At 38.4% G+C, this 22,482-nt stretch overlaps 2 protein-coding genes and 1 long non-coding RNA gene across 3 annotated transcripts in view; 2 read left to right on the forward strand and 1 right to left on the reverse strand.

The window, feature by feature from the left end:
- The window catches only part of LOC125752460 (uncharacterized), a 42,766-nt gene extending 29,633 nt beyond the window's left edge, over positions 1-13,133 (reverse strand). Inside the window, exon 1 of the long non-coding RNA XR_007401991.1 lies at positions 13,077-13,133. This is a non-coding gene — a long non-coding RNA (uncharacterized LOC125752460). The remainder of the gene's footprint in view (positions 1-13,076) is intronic.
- The window catches only part of CDK14 (cyclin dependent kinase 14), a 722,297-nt gene that overhangs the window by 33,191 nt on the left and 666,624 nt on the right, over positions 1-22,482 (forward strand). The window lies entirely within an intron of this gene.
- PTTG1IP2 (PTTG1IP family member 2) overlaps positions 13,455-22,482 on the forward strand; it is a 34,015-nt gene continuing 24,987 nt past the window's right edge. The window contains exons 1-2 of the mRNA XM_035698554.1: positions 13,455-13,475; positions 18,365-18,411. Of these exons, the coding sequence (XP_035554447.1) occupies positions 13,470-13,475; positions 18,365-18,411 (53 nt within the window). The 5' untranslated portion in view covers positions 13,455-13,469. The remainder of the gene's footprint in view (positions 13,476-18,364; positions 18,412-22,482) is intronic.

The raw sequence follows: 22,482 nt of genomic DNA on the forward strand, positions 1-22,482 counted from the left end.
CTAGGATTAGAAGGTTGGAACTTTTACTTCCATTTCTCCTCACTCCCACCTCTAATGAAGGGAGATGGGCTGGAAGTTAAATCAATTGCAAATGGCCGAAATTTCATCAGTCATGCCTATGTCATGAAGTCTTTTGTAAAAACTCAAAAGGACCGGGTTCAAAGAGCTCCCAGGTTGGTGAACCTATGGAGATTTGGGGAGAGAGGCATGCATGGGGAGGGCATGGAAGCTCTGTGTTCTTTCTCCATGCTGTGCCCTATGCATCTCTTCCTTCTGGCTGTTCCTGAATTGCATCCTGAGTGATCTAGTAAATTGTTTCTGAGATCTGTGAGCTGCTCTAGCAAATTATTAAACTCAAGAGGGAGGTTGTAGGAACCTGTCATTTATGGCTGGTCAGAGGCACAGGTGATAACTTGGGTTTGTGATTGGTATCTGAAGTTCGTGGGAGAGTCTTGTAGGACTGAACCCTTAACCTATGGAATCTGATGCTATCTCTGGGTAGATAGTGTCAGAATTGAGCTGAATTGTAGAAACTTAGCTGCTGTCCAGAGCATTGTTTTCTTGTGTTGGGAGACCCCCACTCCTCCCACTACCTACACGCTGAAATTGGGGATCAAAACCTAAAAGAGCTATTTTTCTCTATTTTAAAAATGTTATACAAACACTAATTCTATCTACCTGATAAATGCAGAAGCTGTGAAAGAGCTGAAAAAACAATTTTAATAGGTTTAATAGTTTTTAATATTGATAAACTTTTAATAACATTTGCTTTTGATAAAGGCTGATGATTGGAAAATGAGTGAAGAGTGAAGATGATTTGGAAAAAAATGCGAAGGAGAAAGAAAAGAACAAACCTTGCATGTGCACAAGGAATGAACTTTTTTGACAGAAGTAATTCTAAAGGACAAAGAATGAATCACATAATGAGGGAAAAACATGATGCCTGACTGTTAGGGACAGAATTATATCTCCCAAAATTCATATGTTGAAGTCCTAGCCCCTCACTGTGACTGTATTTGGAGATGAGGACTTTGAGGGAGTAATTTAGGTTAAATGAAGTCATAAGGGTTTGACCCTAATCCAACAGGACTGATGTCCTCATGGGAAGAGGAAGATACCCCAGGAGTGTGCACATGTAGAGGAAAGGCCAGGTGAGGACACAGATAAAAGTGTCTACAAGCCAAGGAGAAGGGCCTCAGGAGAAGCCAACCCTTGAGTTTGGATTTCCAGCCTCCAGAACTGTGAGAAATAAACTCATGCTGTTTAAACCCCCTAGTCTTGTGGTCTTTTGTTATGGCAGCCTAGCAGGCTTAAGCACTAAAAAATGGACAATAATCCACAAAAGACTAATGCAAGAGGCTGAGGCAAGAAAAAGAATATGTGTATTTGTGGCTAAAGGATCATAATTAATACAATTAACGCCTGCCAGCATTAGGAAAGGGCTAGGAATTTGTTCCAAAACTTAGAATGAGGAATGACTTTGAGGCTTCTCTCCTAGGTGACTGGATGGATATTAATTCTATGAATCAAATTCAGAAAATAGGAGGAGGAACAAATTTGATAGAGAATGTCAGGGTGTAAAAATTCCTATCCCCTTCAAGGGTCATTCTAGCTGGACTAGGAATCAAATTGACATGAGAAAGATTAATAGGAGAAAATCAAATGTAATAGTGCATGCCCAAGGAATCCACACAGACACAGAAATTCCAAAGACAGTCAGGCAACATGAGGTCTATATGTCATCCTGAACTAGGTAGGGGTCTGGGGCTTCAGAGGAAAGGAATGCCCCTCTCAGAATGATAAGAAGAGCAGATATTTGGGAATTAGATATTTGCTCTGCCATACAAATGGGTGACTCAGATAAAATTTATCCCTGCTATTAATATTAACCCTTATTCTGGGAGAGACTCCCTAGTTTAGATTCTTCTGTGTATTTAAGAGAAAGGCAAATGTTTCTCTCAAGCCTGTATGGTCTTGATTGATTTCAGCTCAAAATAATCTATATGCCAAAGTGGCCCATTTTAGGGTGGCTTGTCCTTGGTCCCTGTAGGAAGATGACTCTGACTTGGACATGCTGAGTTTAAGGTGTGTAAAGGGACATTCAGGTAGAGATTTCTAGAAGGAACTTGCAATATAAAACCAGAACTAAGACGATAAATGATTTTGGGATATAGCTTTAAAAGTATTTATTGAGCACCTACTATGTGTTCGGCACTATTGTAATGTTTGGGTTATATCAGTAAACAAAGGAGACAAAAAACAACAACAACAAAAAAAAAACAAACCCTATTCTGTGGTGCTTATATTCTGGTGGACCAGAGAAAGGAAGAAAGCAGTAATATAAGTAAATCATACAATGTTTTAGGTAATACAATTTCTTGGATAGTAAGGAAATTGGGATTGCTGATATGAAGGGATTTGGGTTCCAATATTCTCTGAGGTGTTTCAGATTAAGCCTCATTGAGAAGATGCCATCTAAGCAAAAACTTGGAGGACCTGAGGGGGTTAACCAGCAGGCTATCTGGAGGAGGTGTGTTCCAGCCACCATAAAGGCTCTGAGATGACAGCATACCTAATGTATCTGAGAAACAACAAGGATGCCAGCATGTAGCCTAAAAACACGAGGACACTAATAGTAGATGATGCCAGAGAGGCAAGGTAGGGAAGTGTCAGATCACATAGGCATCAGCTTTTTATAAAAGGCTGGGGTAAAAAAAAAAAAAAAAAAGGCTGGGGTATTACTCTAAGTAAGATGGAAGGTTACGAACAGAGGTGTTACCTGGTTTGACTGACTGACGTCAGTCTTTACTTTTTATTTATTATTTTTATTACATTTAAAATTTTAATTCCAGTATACTTAACATACAATGTTATATTAGTTTCAGGTGATTCAACAATCTATACATTGCTTATTACTCATCGTGATAAGTATACTCTTTTTTTTTTTTTTTTCATTCATGACAGACAAAAAGAGAATGAGAGAGAGAGAAAGAGGCAGGGACACAGGCAGAGGGAGAAGTAGGCTCCATACAGGGAGCCCATGGATGGGACTCGATCCCAGGTCTCCAGGATGAGGCCCTGGACTAAAGGCAGTGCTAAACTGCTGAGCCACTGGGGCTGCCCGATAAGTGTACTCTTAATCCACTTTACCTATTTCATCCATTCCCCACCCACTTTCCCTCGGGTAACTCTCAGTTTGTTCTCTATAGTTAAGAGTCTGTTTCTTGGTTCTCTCTCTCTTTTTTTCCCTTTGTTCATTTGTTTTGTTTCTTAAATTCCACATATAAGTGAAATCATATTGTATTTATCTTTCTCTGACTGACCTATTTCACTTAACGATTATATTCTCTAGATCCATCCATGTCCTTGCAAATGAAAAGATTTCATTCTTTTTTAAGGCTGAATAATATATATTATATATATTATTATATTTTATATATATATATATATATATATATATATACACACACACACACACACACACACTACCTCTTCTTTCTTCTTTATCTGTTTATTAGTTCATGGACAATTTTTAAAAAAGATTTTATTTTTTCATGAGAGACACAGAGAGAGAGAGAGGCAGAGACACAAGCAGGCTTCATGCAGGGAACCCAACGTGGGACTTGATCCGGGGTCTCTAGGATCACACCCTGGGCTGAAGGTGGTGCTAAACCGCTGAGCCACCAGGGCTGCTCTTAGCTGATGGACAATTGAGTGCTTCCATAATATGGCTATTGTAAGTAATGCTGCAATAAAACATAGGTGTGCATGTATCACTTTGAATTAGTATTTTTGTATTTTGAGGGTAAATGCCTGATAGTGAGATTACTGGATCATAGGGTAGTTTTATTTTTAACTTTTTGAGGAAACCCCATACTGTTTTTTCAGTGGCTGGGTCAATATGCATTCCCACCAACAGTGCCAAAGAGTTCATTTTTCTCTACATCCTTGCCAACACTTGTTTCTTGTGTGTGTGTTTTTTTTTTTAATTTTTATTTATTTATGATAGTCACAGAGAGAGAAAGAGAGAGAGGCAGAGACATAGGCAGAGGGAGAAGCAGGCTCCATGCACCGGGAGCCCGATGTGGGATTCGATCCCGGGTCTCCAGGATCGCGCCCTGGGCCAAAGGCAGGCGCCAAACTGCTGCGTCACCCAGGGATCCCATTTCTTGTGTTTTTTATTTTAGCCATTCTGATAGGTGTGAGGTGATGTTGATTTGCATTTTCCTGATGATGAGTGATGTTGAGCATTTTTTCATGTGTCTGTTGGCCATCTGTATGTCTTTCTTAGAGAACTATCTATGTCTTCTGCCCATTTTAACTGGATTATTTGTTTTTGGGGTACTGAGTTTTAAAAGTTCTTGATACATTTTGGATACTAACTTTTTAACGAATATGTCATTTGCAATTATCTTCTGCCATTCAGCAGGTTATCTTTTAGTTTTATTGGTTGTTTCTGTCACCTTGCAGAAGCTTTTTATTTTGATGTAGTCCTAACAGTTCATTTTTGCTTGTATTTCTCTTGCCTCAGGAGACCTATCTAGAAAAATATTGCTATGGCCAATGTAAGAGCAATTACTGCCTGTGCTCTGTTCTAGGATTTTCATGATTTCAGGTCTCACATTTAGATCTTTAATCCATTTTGAGCTTATGTTTGTGTATAGCATAAGAAAATGGTCCAGTTTCATTCTTTTGCATGTCACTGTCCATTTTCCCCAGCACCATTTGTTGAGGAAACTATCTCCCATTGCATATTCTTGCCTCTTTTGTCAAAGATTAATTGACCATATAATCATGGATTTGTTTCTAGGCTGTCTATTCTATTCCATTAATCTATGTATCTATTTTTGTGCCAGTATCATACTGTTTTGTTTACTACAGCTTTGTAGTATAACTTGAAATCTGGAATTGTGATACCTCCAGCTTTTTTTTTCCCCAGACTGTTTTGGCTATTCTGGGTCTTTTGTGGTTCTATACAAATTTAGGATTATTTATTCTAGTTCTGTGGGAAAATGCTGTTGGTATTTTGATAGGGATTGCATTAAATCTGTAGATCGCTTTCAGTAGTATGGACATTTTAACAATATTTGCTCTCCAGTCCATGAGCATCTTTCCATTTGTTTGTGTCACCTTCAATTTCTTTAATCAATGTTTTATAATTTTCAGAGTACAGGTCTTTCATCTCTCTGGTTAAGTTTATTCCTAGGTATTTTATTCTTTTTTTTATAATGTTATCTTTTTTAAAATTTTTATTTATTTATGATAGTCACAGAGAGAGAGAAAGAGAGAGGCAGAGACACAGGCAGAGGGAGAAGCAAGCTCCATGCACCGGGAGCCCGATGTCGATCCCGGGTCTCCAGGATTGTGCCCTGGGCCAAAGGCAGGCGCCAAACCGCTGCGCCACCCAGGGATCCCTATTTTATTCTTTTTGGTACAACTAAATGGGATTGCTTTCTTAGTTTCTTTCTGTTGTTTTATTATTAATGTATAGAAATGCAATGGATATCTATACATTGATTTTTTTTATCCTGCAACTTTACCGAATTTATTTATCAGCTCTAGTGGTTTTGGTGGAGCCTTTAGGGTTTTTTATATAGGCTATAATGTCATTTGCAAATAGTGAAAATTGTATTCCTTGCTTACCAATTTGGATGCCTTTTATTCCTTTTAACAAAAACTGATTGCTGCGGCTAGGACTTCCAGTACTATGTTGAATAAAAGTGATGAGAGTGGACATTCTTGTCTTGTTCCTGGTCTTAGGGGGAAAGCTCTCAGTTTTTCACATTGAGTATGATGGTCATTGTGAGTTTTTCATATATGGCCTTTATTGTGTTGAGATATTTTCCTTCTGAACCTACTTTGTTGAAGGTTTTTATCATAAATGGATGTTGTACTTTGTCAAGTATTTTTTCCGAATCTATTGAAATGATCATATGGTTTTTATCCTTTTTCTTATTGATATGATGTATCACATTAATTGATTTGTGAATATTGAGCCACCTTTGCATCCTGGGAATCAATCCCACTTGAACATGGTGCATGATTTTTAAAAATATATTGTTGAATTAGGTTTGCTAATATTTTGTTGAGGATTTTTACATCTATGTTCATCAGAGATATTGACCCCTAGTTCTCTTTTTTGGTTGAGTCTTTGTCTGGTTTTGGTATCAGCATGCCTTACAGAATGAATTTGGAAGTTTTCCTTCTTTTCCTATTTTTTTGAGATAGTTGAGAAGAAAAGGTATTAACTCCTCTTTAAATGTTTGGTATAATTCACCTATGAAACCATCTGGCCCTGGACTTTTGTTTGTTGGGAATTTTTGATTACTGATTCAATTTCATTGCTGGTAATATTCAAATATTCTGCTTTAGGTCATGATCTCGGATCCTGGGATCCAGCCCCATATCAGGCTGATAAACGTTTCTTCATCCTTCACTTTCTTTTTTTTTTTTAAGATTTTATTTATTTGTTCATGAGAGACACAGAGAGAAAGAGGCAGAGACATAGGCAGAGAGAGAAGCTGGTTCCATGCAGGGAGCCTGACATGGGACTCGATCCTGGGATTCAGGGATTGCTCAACCACTGAGCCACCCAGGTGTCCCCATCTCTTCATTTTCAATCTACATGTGTCTTTAGTTCTGAAAGGAGTCTCTTATAGGCAGCATATTGATGGGTCTGGTTTTTTTTTTTTTTTTTTTTTTTTATCCATTCTGTCACCCTATGTCGTATGATTGGAATGTTGTGTTTAGTCGACTTACATTGAAAGTAATCATTGAGAGGTAGGTATTTTACTTGTTTTATGGTTGTTTTTGTAGTTTTTCTCTGTCCTTTCTTATCTTACTCTCTTCTCTCATGATTAGCTGACTTTCTTTAGTGATATACTTGGATCCCTTTCTCTCTATTTTTTGCATATCTTTTACTGATTTTTAATTTGTGGTTACAATTTGGTTTGTATATAACATCTTCCATATATAATGGTCTATTAAGTTGATGATCGCTTTAGTTTGAACCCACTCTTTACTCCTCTCCTCCTCATGTTATAGTTAAATGATATCATACTTTATATCCTTTTATTTTGTGAGTCCTGTGACTGATTTTTACAAATACACTTCTTTTTACTGCTTTCGTGTTTCCTGCTTTTTTAACTCTTGCTTATGGTCTTTACTTTTCACTCTAAGAGTCATGTAGGGCTGGTTTAGTGGTCATGAATTCCTTTATCTCTTGTTTGTCTGAAAAACTCTGTATCTCTTCAATTCTGAATGATAGACTTGCTAAATAGAGTTTTCTTGGCTGCTGATTTTTTCTTATCAGCACTTTGAATATATCATGCCATTCTTTTCTGGCCTGAAAAATTTCTGCTGAAAAACCAGTGGGTACCTTTTTGGGGTTTCCCTTGTATATAACTGCTGTATTTTCTTTTGCTGCTTTTAAAATTCTCTATCACTACTTTTGTCATTTTTTTTTTACTTTTGTCATTTTAATTACTATGCGTTTTGATGTGAACCTCCCTGGGTTGATTTTTTGGGAGAAAGATCAGAAATTTTGAACATATAGAGATAAAATGTTTATTTGCCACTGTTTGGAGATGTTGAATAGGTATTTTTATATATTTGACTGGAGTTGAGGGGAGAAGTACAAACTGGAAATATAAATTTAGGAGTCAGCAGCACATGGGTGAAGAGGAGAAGAGGAGAGTTGTTGGAGCAATGCTTTTGGAGAGATGTGGAAGGTTCAAGATCTAGTGCCCTTGCAGAAGATTTGATTTTTGAATAGGAGCATGAATAATTCCTCTATAGCAACAGGCAGAAAAACAGAGAATGAGAGTGAAGGCATTGGAGTAAATGTGAATATGGAGTCTAAATTTCCTTTTGACTGTTTCCATTTTGTCTGAGATAGCACACAGTCATCAGCCAAAAGTGGTTTGGGCAGATGATGAATGAGACGATTGTTATGTCAGGAGTGTGTGAGACTGCTGGTTCCAAGTCAGCCAGAGCTGGGGCTACATCTCTGGCAAATAGATGGTACCCTTGGCAAGATGAGGCAATGAAACCTCATTCATAAAGCACCAAGATACTGAGGTTGGTGCAAGGTTTTCAGACATCATGGGTGATAAAATCACTTTCTCAATTCTTTTCCTGAAGTGGGATATTGCAATTATCTGAACAGATTCAGGGACTCAGAGCTGGTGAGGTATATATTTAGGCAAAGGACGGCTTATAGTTAGGCACAGTAGAGTGAGGAAGGGAGTGTCATGATCTCTTGTTTTGATCTGCCCTGAAAATTATGGGTTTTCTGTAACAGATTATAATCATAATCTTCTGTTCTTAATTTGGAACAATATCAAAAAAGTTTCCCCTTGTCTTTTATTTATTTGAATAAACATAATCTTTATTCATTTTGTAGTATGTGTATATATGTATATATACGTATATGGAAATGCCTAAATGGCTAGAAAGAGCAAGAGAACAAGGTCAATTTATGAACCAAGGTGCTTTATACATGGGATTTGTAGGCTTACATATTTCCCTTCCTCATTGCAGATATTCAGATCAACTCTAGGAAAGAGCACAGAAACCTTGCTTAAGAACAGTAATCACATCTGTTATCATCATTTTTCCTTCCTCTGAGGAATCTTAATATGTTGCTTTCAAGGAAGCAATGCTCAAGAGACATAAGAAAACATAAGTCGGGCAGCCCGGGTTGCTCAGTGGTTAGCGTCACCTTCAGCCCAGGGTGTGATCCTGGAGACCTGGGATTGAGTCCCATGTCGGGCTCCCTGCATGGAGCCTGCTTCTCCCTCTGCCTGTGTCTCTGCCTTTCTCTCTCTCTGTCTCTCATGAATAAATAAATAATCTTAGAAAAAAAGAAAAAGAAAACATAAGTCCAACCAGCTTAAGGGAAAGGGGAATTATTGACTCTGATAAGAGAAAAAATTGACTCCAGGGTGTGTCTGATCTTGTGTCCAGATGGATCAGCAGAATCCTGTTTCTTCTTCTGAAATGACTTCATTCTCATGCTGGCTGTTCCCTCATGAGGTGAAGTCTTTTGAGAAGAAGATGCCAAGACAGAATTAGACACGGTGATGATTTGGGTCTCCATTAATCAACGTCAGCTCAGACCCTGTGTCTAAAAGTCTTCAAAATGTCAGGTATTTCTTTTTTTCTGCTTTATAGTCACTCCAGTGAATGGTTGTAGTAAACGAGGAAGGACTGGAAGAAATCATTATAGTATATTTTTGGTGCAGTTCTTGTGGAGCCCTTTCTAGAACTCAGATACTTCTTTACTCAATGAGTTCTGGATCTGAAAATTGGCTCAAGTTTGGAAACTGATTAAGGGATCACAAATTTTTATTGGAGCTATGCCCTCAGCCTCTTCCATTCTTGCCCTTTTCTGAGTGTGGATATTAAACAGCACCCTTGTTGAATAACCCGCTATTCTACCCCAAGGAATGCTATGGTCTATTAACCATCTCCATTCCTCCTGTGAGTCAAGCCCCCATTCACTGACCCTTTGACTTTGACTGTTGCTTTGATTATTCTAGCCTTCTGAATTCTCGTGTGTGAGTACCACCACTTGATCGTTATTACTTTGGGACCTCCATCATTCCCACTGGCTGTTAGTAAGCCCAGCTCCATGACTGTTTCTACAATCAGTCTTGGCCTGCATTGGGGAGCCATCACTGAACTCAGTGACACTGGTGCCCTTCTTAGCAGCATGTTCCTGATGGCCTTGATGTTTTCTCTGGACCCTCTCCTAGAATATATAATATATAATCATCTGGTGGTTTTTCTGGTCTGACATATCTACTCCAGTAAGCTCAATTCTCTCAACCTTTTTATTCCTTCTTCCTTCAGTGTAGGCAACTCAGGTATTACCACTTTCCTCAATATTGGCCCTGCTTTCTTCAGACTTCCAAAAGTCACCCTAATAGTGAATTTGCCCCATCCCCCTGGGGTCTTGCCAGGGTATTAAATCCCATGTCCTATGAAAGTACCAAGTCAACAAAGTCTTATTTATCTAGTTTAACATTCCAGTGCCTTGATCAAGCATCTTCAAAATTCAGTATCGGTGGTATTGACTTCTGCTAATACAAGCTAATAGTACTATGGAATATAATTTTTTCCCCTCTCTTATCAGGTACAGTGTGTCCTCATCTGGATTCTACTGAGTTTAACTCAGTTTTTGGCCTATCAGCCAGAAGGAAGGAGAGTGGGGGGCTCCCATGAGGGAACTTATTGAAACATCTTATTTTCCAGCATATGGGGAGTCTACCTTCACAAGCTCTGACATTTCAGGGGGACTTGCAGAGTCAACATCACATCCTTAGGAGGATCTATCCATTTACCAAGGCCATCAGGAATATAGTGGTAAAAAGGGAACTGTATCACTAAGAATTTCAGTGTCTCTCCATAAACCAAAACTGACAGTAGAGACTGTCACAGAACTGGGCTCATTAAATCCATGGAATTACTGACGTTCCCAAAGTAATAGAACAGGTGGTGGTATTTAAACACAGAAGACATGTTTCAGCCAAGTTTTCCCAGCCAGAACTCTGGCCTTTGCATGTGTGCCTGGCTGGACATATAAATGTCTCTGGAGCTCTGTCACTATCAGGTCCTCAGTCTGCTGCTTAGCTGTGTGTCCATTCCCCCTATAGGGGATGAAGGCTACCAAATAGGTCCTCTGGCTTTCGTACTTAGTCTTTAACTGCTAGTCAGTTTCTTATTACCCCCCTATAGGGCATTAGTATAACTCTATAACCAACCCATTCTGCTGTCCTTGTAGGCACCACTTCCCTATACCTGCCAGGACATTCCTCTCCACCAGTTCATTTTACTAGATGGAAAATATTTTACCACCAGTGAATTTTTTTTTAGCAAATCTGCTGTCATCTCTTTCCAGGGACTATTATTCATGCTCCACATACTGCTCAAGAGGGCACCACTTTGCCCATTGGATAGTAAGTGAACCAATTTCAAAACTTTATCTTACCATTTGTTTTCTCAGAACACTTCTAGGAGTATTTGTGTTAGTTTATATACTTCAGGGATCACTGTCAAAATGTGATTAGAAGTGCAAAAATGTTATTGGAGAAATAGTTGGGAAAGATAACAGAGGGAGCTAGTAAAGGTGAAGAGAACCTTCAAACAGTGACATAGGGATGACATTTGTAAAGGAGAGGCTAAGGAATAAAGATTTATTTGGAAGAATTTCAGAATACAGCCTAGTTCTACAAAAATTTCAGCCAGATTGATGGGGCATCCTCAAGCCAAAATCTTCCATTAGAAGCATTCTGGATTAGTGTTTTTACCACATTTAATCTTGGCTGGGAGCAGTCTGTAGGAATCATGGTTTTGTCACAAATATGATGGGACATCTGACTGACAATAGCCAAGGCCATCAGCCACTTATGATCTAAACTGGGCATTTTCATAGCTATACACTACATGGTCTCAAGATGGCTTTTGGCAGCTATGGGAATTAAATCTTTTCAAGTCTGAATCCAGAGAAATATAAGCATCTTTGTCCTAGCATTTCTAGCAAAAGCCCTAAGATTGACTTGGATTGGACTAGCTTGGGTCAGGTGCCACCCACCTCATGGTGGCTGGGGAAATACCATGTCCTAGTTTTCTCGGGTCTAGGTTTCATACTCCACTTCCAAGATAGGCTTTGGGGTCCCATTCATACAATGAGGACTAAGCAGTGGTGAAGGGCAGATTCTCAAACAGAAACATGCACATAAAGAATATATGTATTTTTAAATTTTAATTGCTGTTGCCAAGTTGCTTTCCATAGAAATTATAACAATTCACAGCTCCACCAAAAAGTATAAAATGGTACTTTTCTCCACATCTTCACCAGCAATATGTATTAGCTTTGTTTTAATATTTTTGCCAACCTGATGCATACAAAGTGTCAGCTCATTATTATTTCAGTTTACAATTTCCGAGTACTAGCATATTTTAAGCACATTCATTGGCTACTTGGGTTTGCTTTTCTCTAGATAGTGTCTTTACATCTTTTGTCCATTTCCCCACTGTTTCCCTTCTTTTTTTTTGTCTTTTTTCTTGTCAGTTTATAAGAGCACTTTTCATATTAGAGCTAATAACTCTCAATTGGTCTGTCCTCTGCCTTGCAGATAGGCAAGAAAAAAGCCTGGAGGTCTGCTCACATCTTGTCCATCTCCATCTTTATAATCAATTCTATATCATAGTCTTCAGGGTGCATTAGATCAATATGCCAGGAATCCATGGCCTTGGGACAACTCCACCATTCATTTTTGAGAAACAAAGTAAGATAGGCCCCAGTGAAACACAAGTTTCCATGCCTCATCCTTTCCCCCTACCCTGCTGGGAAAATATTGCTCAAATTTCAATCATTCTGGAAGCACCTTAACAATTTTGTCATACCCTTTAAATTTTGTACTACTATTTATATTTCTGAAGCTTGACATTTTAACATAGATTTATTTTAAAAGCTTATGTTGTTACCATTATATCACTATACCCATTAATTACAATTTTCCAATACACATTAAAAATAAATTCACAGGGGCACCTGTGGCAGTGCAGTTGGTTAAGCCACCCACTCTTGGTTTCAACTCAGTTCTCTCCTTGGATAGTGATCTTGGGGTGGTGAGATTGAGACCCATGTCTGGCTGCCTACTCAGCAAGATCTTGCTTAAGTTTCTTTCTCCCTTTCCCTTTGTCCCTTCCCTCTGTGTGCATGTACTCTCTCTCTAAAATAAATAAATAAATAAACTTAAAACTATGAAAGTAAAAGATAGTCATCTGCATACCACTTAAAATACACTATACTTTGGGAAACTACATTAAAGCCTGCCATAGGCGCACAGACCAGTCAAGGAGAGATCAAAGATTTACAGAGCTATCAGTTTCACTGCCTATTTGTTGCGCCCCATGGGGTGGAGTGCATGATAGTTTCATTTATATCTGAGGAAAACACAGAAAAGTACAACTGTTTTTTTTTAATGTGGTGGACATTAGAAACCAGACCCTGTTCCAAAAACAATAGGTTAGCAGGGATCTAATCAAGTCCAGTGGGAGAACTTTACCTAGTGATCAGGGTCCTAGGAAGCCTAAGCCCAGGGTAGACCAGGATTGCATTAGCAACATTCTGTGTTCTGGCTAGAACACGACAAGTTCTAAGGTTCTGCAAATTATGCTGAGGTCCAGGGTTCAGAAAGGGCTGCCTCAGAAGGTGCTGTGATTTGGTCGGGTCACAGTCTCTGACAAGGTCCACCTGTCCATCTTGGTACCTGGTGCCCACAACAGTCCGACTGGCCTGCAACTGGCTGAAGGAACAATGTGTTGGCTGCGGGCATGGAGCCAAATCCTCTTGCCAATTTTCCTCTCCCTCTTTCTCATTCAACTGCTTATCAACTTCTCAGAGGATCAATTTTCCCAAATCTCCAGACAGAGGGGCAAGCAGAGATCACAATCTTTGGATGATGGTGAGCCCCTGAGCCCAGAGGATGATGCCCTACACATGCCACTGCCATATTTCCTTTCAGTTGTGGCATCCTAGCAGGCTGAAATTTTCATCTCTAACTTTGCTGTTTAGTGTTGGCAGGAAGATGTGTTTAAAGGCTCTTGACATTTTTGGTGAAATCCAATTTAATTGGATTCAAATTAATTTGCTGTATCAGAAATGTGAATAGTGGATTAAAACAGTTTAAAAATTTGGGAAAGCATGTGTCCCTTTCCCTCGCTCACTTTTTGCATGACCTATATATCACATAAAGTTTGTGCTGTGAATAAGCTGATCAGACTCTGCTCAATAGCCATAGCTAGTCTTCCTTAGTATTTAAAGGTTTTAATTAATAAATTGCTTAATTTGTGTCTTAAGAAAGAATTACTTTGGCCTGAAGACTTCTCTTAGTTCTCTTCCTCAACTGAAGAAATTTCGGAACGTTAAAATTCATGCTGAGTTGAATCCATGAACCTGGAAAATAAGGTTTTTAGTATCCTAAGTTGAAATTGTATAAATAGAATAAGGATAGGATTTGAATTATTTGGAAAATGCCCCGTAAAGCCAAGATTGCCATTTGTATGAAGATTGAAGAATTACTGCTCTCTGGTTTCTGGGGCCTAAAAGAATGTTAGTATCTGTAAGAGAATCAGTCTTCCTTACTAAAACCAAATCAAAGCTCTCAGCTTTGCCCTGCAATGAGACTCCCCTTTGAGAGAATGAGGAGTAGGAAGAGGCTGAATCAAAAGGCCTAGACTGTTTCCTTTGGTATAAGTATATAAAATATAAGGCTACAGTATAGAGAATTATATAAAACCTTGTGATCTGCTCCCCATTGTTTTTTTTTTTCTCTTAGCTCTTCTTTTTTTATTTTTTATTTTTTTTAAGATTTTATTTATTCATGAGAGTCACACAGAGAGAGGCAGAGACACCGGCAGAGAGAGAAGCAGGCTCCATGCAGGGAGCCTGATGTGGGACTTGATCCTGGGTCTCCAGGATCACACCCTGGGCTGAAGGCAGCGCTAAGCTGCTAAGCTACCAGGGCCACCCTCTCTTAGCTGTTCTTAAAACAATTCCTCTTCCAGGTAAACATTAGAATAAGCTTGTGTGATTAAGTTGTTCTATTTTTAAAATTATTAATTTATTAATTCATTGCAATGCCAATCAAAAAGAAAAATCTTGTTTTGATTTGTGATATAATATATTTTGGTGCCTGGCATTTTTAGGTGTTTCAAATTGTGATCACTCATGGGCAAAGAGAAGGGGACCAAAGATGAAACTTAATGGAATAACATTTTAGACATTGATAGAGGAAGTGGAACCAGTCAAGAAAACTCAAAAAGAATGGCCAGAGATGTTCCAGGAGAACTAGAAGAGAATGATGCTGCAGAAGTTATGAAAAAAAAATGTAATTAAGAGGAAGGAAGTAACTAGATAGAAGATAAATATACAAAAATCAGACCTTTAGGGCAAGGGAAGAATCTGGTACCTGCAGTGTAAATAGCTAGTACCTCCTTCAGGAATAGAGTGAAAAGAAAGAAAGAACCTATTGTTTCATGTAAAAGATGATTAGCTGGCCCTCACTGATTTTCCAACAAGGCAGGAAAGACTATAGGAAAGATTGCTGGGTAATTATACAAATGTTTAAACCTCTGACATGGACCACATCAGGTCATTCACTGACATCAGGGTCAGGCTAAAAGAGGGAAAAGAGGCTATGAGGGGCAAACAGATTTGGAAAACAATAGAAAGGACAAGGAAAGTGAAGCTCTGAGTAAGGTCAAAATGCAAGTGAGAAAGGAAAGGAAAGAAGATTCCAGTCAGAATAGAATATTAGAGTTTAGGATTTCATGGTTGAAACCATACAGAATGAGGCCAAAATCTAGGTTGAGATCAGTGGAAATAATTTGCTTAAGATAAAGGATCAGAGTTTTTCTGGATGGTGGAATTTCAGTGTTTGTTTTTAATGTGTACGTATTTCTTATATTGAACACATATTACCTTTATAACTACAGACAGACAATAATCCTGTTTTGATTTTGGGAAAAAAGATAAGTAGCAGGAATGAAAAGGAAAATATCAGGACTTAGTGGAAAGAAACAAAGCTGTGGACTTGATACTAACTGGAATGTTTTTATTTTTATTTTATTTTAATTTTTTAAAAAGATTTTATTTATTTATTCACGAGAGACACAGACACAGGCAGAGGGAGAAGCAGGCTCCATGCAGAGAGCCTGACATGGGACTTGATCCCAGGTCTTCAGGATCACACCCCGGGCTGAAGGCAGTGCTAAACCACTGAGCCACCAGGGCTGCTTGGAATGTTTTTAGAGGCAGTGTAAGATTTTACATATAAGAGAAATGTAATTAGCTTTACTTGAGTGAAACAAGAGAAATGCATCGTACCTCAGAAATGAGCGAATCACCATCACCTCTATGTTTCCCTCTCTGTTTTCTCTTCTTATCAGCTTCATTCGCTCCGATTAGCTTCTTCCATAGGACTTTTTCCATGGCCACTGGCAGCCCCATCTTCTCAACTTCCCGAACAAAGAGAAAGTGACTCCCTGCCACCTCTTAAACCTTACATTTTAATTTGTAGATCATAGAGGAAGACTCTCATTGGCCTGACTTGGTCATATTCCCTCTCCCTGGACTAGTGAGTATGGTCTGTGATTAGCCCAGTTTGGTTCAGGTGTGTAGCCTTTGGTGCCTGGCTGGGACCAGGGAGTTTATGTAGGAGAGGGCAGTTATCAGTGGTACATGTGTCTAAAGCTGAAGAAGAAGCTGTCCTGCAAAGGAAGGATGGGTTATATTTCCCAGGAGAAGATAGAAGTGCTGGTGGTCAAAACAGCTCAAATCCACATTGTCATTATTTGCAAGTGAACTTGAATGTGTTATTTGACTTTTCCAAGGTCACTTTCTTCATCAATAAAATAGGGATAATAATAACCACCTTTCAGGATTGTTTTCAAATAGACATCTGTGTTTACAAATTGCTTAATAAGGATTCCACATAATCTGAGAGTGAAGGCTAGTCTATATTTCCCATGGAGCTGGATTGATTCCTAACTGTGGCTGCTCAGTAAGGGTTTGTGTTTTTCTAGTTGGTTCTTTCAGAGACTCACCTTTTCCTAGTTTACACAAAGATGCCTTGTCTTCCACTTTCTCTAATGTATTAACATTAACAAGGTAAATAGAAAACAATGTTGATTCTGTACATGCTGATATGATGTAATGAGGCAATTTCACCTCTGCAGTATTTTTCCCCCAAACCCATATCTTCAGTCTAATCATGAGAAAAACATTAGACAAACCCAAACTGAGGGATATCCTACAAAATATTCGGCCAATACTCTTTAAAACCATCACAGTCATGAAAAACAAAGAAAGACTGAGAAACTGTCACAGACTAGAGAAGACATGATGACCAAATGCAGTGGGATCTTGGAGCTTAGAACAAAAAAAGGTACATTAGTATAAAAACCAGTGAAATCCTAGTAAAATCTGGAGTTTAGTTAAAAGTAATGTATTGGTGTTGGTTCCTTAGTTTTGACAAATGTACAATGATAAGATGTTATCCATGGGGAAAACAGGTAAGTGGTATTCAGGAACTTTCCATATAATCTTTGAAATTTTTCTGTAAATCAAAAATTATTCCTAAGTAAAAACTTTAGCTGTGGAAAAGAAGTAGAATTTGGAGAATGGTGGCTGAGTCACGTGCCTTTTGTTTCCCTGCTACTACTTCCTGAAGTAAGCCTGAAGCTAGCTGTCCCCAACATAGCTGAAGCAGTAGAATCTTTCCCATTTACCTTGCTTTTACTCAGCTTCATCTTGGAGACTCCAAAGGATACTTTTGGGTAGAGAGAAGTAATATTCAATAGGGCTTAATTTGAAAAAACTATTGTAAGTCTTTTCCCAGGCAAATCAGATCTGTACCCAATCAAACAATTTGAAATTAAAAAGAAAAGTCTGACCTTTCCCACAGAGCTTATGAACTCTGTCCCCAAAATAATAGAGTGACTTTATTGTTATTATATCACATGAAAGCTGGGGTATGAATTCCAGACTCTACTTACTTTACAGAGATGTTTAAATAAGAAAAATATCCATCAAAATACTTTTTTTCTAGACTTAGGGCTTTTATTGTAGAACTTTCAAATATAACTTATATTGTCTATTTTTTATGAAATAAGAATGAAAATCCTCATCTGGGAGAAGTTTTTAAAGCTTATATACAGTAAGATGAAGAATTGATTTTTTTTTTTTAATACGTAAAGGACTAGGGCGCCTGCATGCCTCAGTTGGTTAAGCATCTGCCTTGCTCAGGTCATGATCACAGGGATCGAGCCCCACATGGGGCTTTCTACTTCATGGAGAGTTTGCTTCTCTGTCTCCCCCCTGCCACTCCCCCTGCTTGTGCTTACTCTCTTTCCTGTTTGTGTGTGTGTCAAATAAATAAAATCTTAAAAGAAATATTTAAGAACTAATTAGCCAAGAATATCTTGGCAAAACCATGCTGAATAACAAAGGAATTACTAAAAGAGGTTTTAAAGTATGATGTTGTAAATATACAGTGATATTGCCAATTCATTTTTCTTTATTGTTTTTTGGAAGTTATTTTTTAGAACTTAAACTTGGCTAATCAAGGTTAGATAATGCCATTTCATATTTTTCCAAGCAATAGTAGGAAATAGGACAGAGGATTTAAATAGTACCAGTGGGGAAAGTGTTTAGATATGAAAATAATGAAATAAAACTGGTATATGGATGAGTATGCCATTAAACAGGAATGACTAAATGAAATGCACTTTTATATAAAATTAGGCAACAAATGGTCTTTGCATTTACATTTTTACACTTAATTTTTTATAGCATGTGCTGCAAAGAAAAATTGTCAATTATGCACAGAAGATAATAAAGTAAGTTAACTTATATATGAAAAAATTGTCTTGAGAATGTTATAAAGTCACACAATTTACAGTTGTAAATGTACTTCCTTCTAGAAAATTAGGCTTCAAAAACAAAACAATTTTTTTGCTTGAAAAGAATTATACTTTGGGAAGAATTTTTTAAAGTCAAGAAAAAGATAATTCCTTTGAGATGCAGCAAAAATTTCCTTGCTACTCTATTCCCCCAAAACTGGAAGGATGACACATTGTTCCTTAACTACAGTGTAGCTAAATTCCCTTCTCTGATGATTAGGCAGCTGAAATCATTGTTCTTCACTTCAGATTTGGAAGAAAGCAGAAATGCCATACGAAATGAGGGAGATAGTGTTACAGAGAACTTTGCAGCAACCCTTACAAAACCATTCTATCATAGCTAGTATTAGAGAACCAATAATTAACACCAAGGACAGAGAGACATGAAATCACTAATAAGAAAAGAGCATGCTCTAGTAACTGGTATCTGTCATAGTGATCTAGATGCACCATTCTGTGCTCCTTATCTTCAAGGCCATTCCTTCATTTAATGGGGACCGGGTTCCTGGCTCATGGACTTCTCCACCCAGTTAATGCCGTCACCTTATGTGCTTTGCAAACTCAGCAAAGGCCCAGACACACTTGGTCCCTCAAACTCCTGACTTTCTCAGCTCTGTGCATTAAGAAGTCACATCTGGGGCAGTGCCTGGATGGCTCAATCAGTTAAGTGTCTGCCTTTGGCTCAGGTCAAGATCCCAGGGTCCTGGGATAGAGCCCCACATCAGCTGTGTGCTCAGTGGGGAATCTGCTTCTGCCTTTCCCCTTTTCGTGTGCTCTCTCTCTCTCAGATAAATAAGTAAAAAAATATTTTTTTAATTTAAAAAGAAAAAAAAATTTAAAGTCATTTCTGTGGCCATACTCTGAACCCTGCGCAATCTACAGGGGCTTCTAAATTCTTGTTCTCCTTACACTGTACTTACTTTTTGGCCTTAGCAAGACTGCCCTTAATCTTTTAATTAAGTCCTTTAATCTCTCGTTTTTCCTTCAGCTTATTGGCCCTCTCTTCTAGATTCCTTCAAGCATCCTTCCTGTGAATTATCATGGCTATTCACTTGAATGAAACATTCTTCCACATTTCTTACAATGGAAATTTTCAAACATACGAAGGTAGAGAAAATGATATAATAAAACTGTATACTTGCAAGATCTGTCTTGGCCAATCTTATTTCATATACTCCCTCTCCCTGCCAAAATGGCTTGTTTTGAAGCAAAAAAAGATTTGGATACCATATCATTTTACTTGCAAATATTTCTCTCTCTCTCTCTCCTCTCTCTTGCTCTCATACCGTGTGTGTGTGTGTGTGTGTGTGTGTGTGTATAATACATACTTTGCTTTAAAATATTACAAGTCCTTCATTTCTTTTAATGTTATTTATAATATTAAAATATTACAATATTATTACATAATTATACCTAAAAATTAACAACTTCTTAATATCATCAGGCATCCAGGAAATAATCACATTTCTCTTGTTTTGTAATTTTTTTAAACTTCATTTGAATGAAGTCCATACATTGCAGTTGGCTGATATATTCCTTAAATCTCTTTATCTGTATGCTCCTTCTCCCTCTTTTTCTTTATTCCTACTTATTTGTTGTAGAAACTGAATTGTTCTACTGCGTTTCCCACCGACTGGATTTTGCTGGTCACATCCCCATAATGCGCTGTATCATGTTCCTCTTTTCTCTATTTTTTGTTCTCCTATGGAGGCTTGATTAGTTTCAGTTTATTTATTTTTTTTTGCAGGATTATCTCATGCTGAGGACTTTCATTAGAAAGCAAATAAATTTGTTGAACATTTTGTGATATCAGTAGCCTTGATCCTTGCCTATACACATTATTTTATTTCACTGGAGGTTGCAAAAATCACCACTACTTTAATGTCCTTGCCTTCTCTTTTTAAATTTTTTTTCATTTTTCTTAAAGATTTTATTTATTTATTCATGAGAGACACACACAGAGAGAGGCAGAGACACAGGCAGAGGGAGAAACAGGCTCCATGCAGGAAGCCGTCGTGGGACTCGATTCCGGGCCTCCAGGCTCACAACCTGGACTGAAGGTGGCGCTAAACCGCTGAGCCGCCGGGCTGCTCCTGTCCTTGCCTTCTCATCTTTAACTGTGTTGACCTACATTCCCTAGACCTGATTGGTCCATTGGTCTATCTTTTCATTTGTTACTCATTATTAGCCTATTGCTGCTAGAGCATACTGCATCAAAGTCTGCATTAGTGCAACTACAAATCCAGTTTCTCATCTCACCTCGGCCCCAAGACTCTCTATTTCTTGCCTTTGGTTAGCAATATTTCCTCAAATTTCCCACAGTGGCAATTCCTAACCTAATCAGTCTATTTCTGTGCTGGTAAACAACCCTATAACACCGATCCCAGATCCCTCCCAATCATTTCTTGCTGAACATCCTGAGACCAGCAGAGATAATGACTCACTCCCAGTAAAGAACCACCCCTGAGAGCAGGAGATATATCAAAGACCAGCTTTTCTCTCATGTTAACCAAGACCAGAGGTCAAATGGAGTCACTTAGGTTGATGGGTCCTATCCTCTTCGACTGTTGCTTAAAGGCTAGAATTGCAAAGTTAAATTTGTCAGGAACCTAGATTCAGATGATAGCCCAGAGACTTCTAACCTTGGTAGGAATTCTCAGAGTTTTTAGAAATCAAATCCATGCCAGATAGCAGGGTTTTATGGTAGATGAGTTGCCAGGAAAACGTGAACCTGTCAAACAGGACCTTGTGGTTATTCAGTACGAAGCTGATTCCTAGGCCCCAGTAACTAAGTCCACATCAGGGGAGTTCCTAAAGCAGGGCAGTCCCCAGAAGAGACATTCTCCCCTATGGCTCTCTCTTATAGAGGCTCAGAGGACGATGGAACAGGATGCTCCTTCACAGGTTGAGCCTAAGGCACCCAGACTGGTGAGCAATAACTCACTGCATGGCCAGGCAATCCAACAACGACATCTGCACATCATGCACACCACTCTGAGATTCTAGACAGAGCTGGAGGGCAATAACTAACAGTGACTTTAGGTAAGAACAATTTTAGTTGAGGGTTATTTGCATTATTTGTCAGGAGCATTTTTTTTTAAATGCAGAGTTGGGGAAAATAGGATGTTCACATTCTGAAAATTTGGAGGGTGAAATACAGTAGACTGAGGTAGGTTTTTTGTTTTACTCTTTTGTTCAGCTTGTGTCACTAGCCTCCTTCAAGGTAACCACACCTTCTCTCCTTTGTGGCTGGCTTCCTTCAGTTCTATGTGATTCTGTAGCTGTCAATCAGCTTTATTCCACCACTTCTATTCTACAGAAATCATCCCATCCAGGCAGTGGTACTTGGGGTAGCCCATCCCTCTGGCCCAGTAACTAGTTCTGGACTGGACAGAAGACCCAGTAAAAGCCAATTAAAACCTTCTTTGAAGTTTTATCCAGACATTGGTAGGTATCTGTTGGGAGCCAGGCTCTTTCCCAGCTATATGGAAAGCATCCACATTTGCCACAGGAGAAAATTAGGTCAAACACAGAGGGAAGTAGAGCTGAAAGATGAAAAGAGAGGAAATGGGAATAACATCCTTGGAGATTTAGCAAGGCCATCCCGGGACTTCCCAATTTTATGAATCAATAAAAAAACAGTTTGAGTTGGGCTTTAGTGGCTTATCACAAACTTATCACAAACACCTTATCTCAGTCTAAAAAGTCTTCAAAGAGCAGAACTTCACATTATCCAGAGGAACAGCATAATATATTCAATATCTTTAAATTGGTAATGCATAATTTAAGACAAATTACATGGATTCTTTTCTTGTAGCTAAGGAAAATGACCCACATAAATACTAAGCCATGCCAAACCAACTCTCAAGAGAGTGACAACTGAGAAGTCAGCTAAAAGACTTTAAAACAAAACAAAACAAAAGACTTTAAAACAATGGTTAATACTGCTCCATGAGAAAGCTAGAGTATTTGTTTTAGGGAAGAACTCTAATAAGCTTATATGGACAT

Source organism: Canis lupus, chromosome 14 (genome assembly GCF_003254725.2).
Source record: "Canis lupus dingo isolate Sandy chromosome 14, ASM325472v2, whole genome shotgun sequence".
Taxonomy (NCBI): domain Eukaryota; kingdom Metazoa; phylum Chordata; class Mammalia; order Carnivora; family Canidae; genus Canis; species Canis lupus.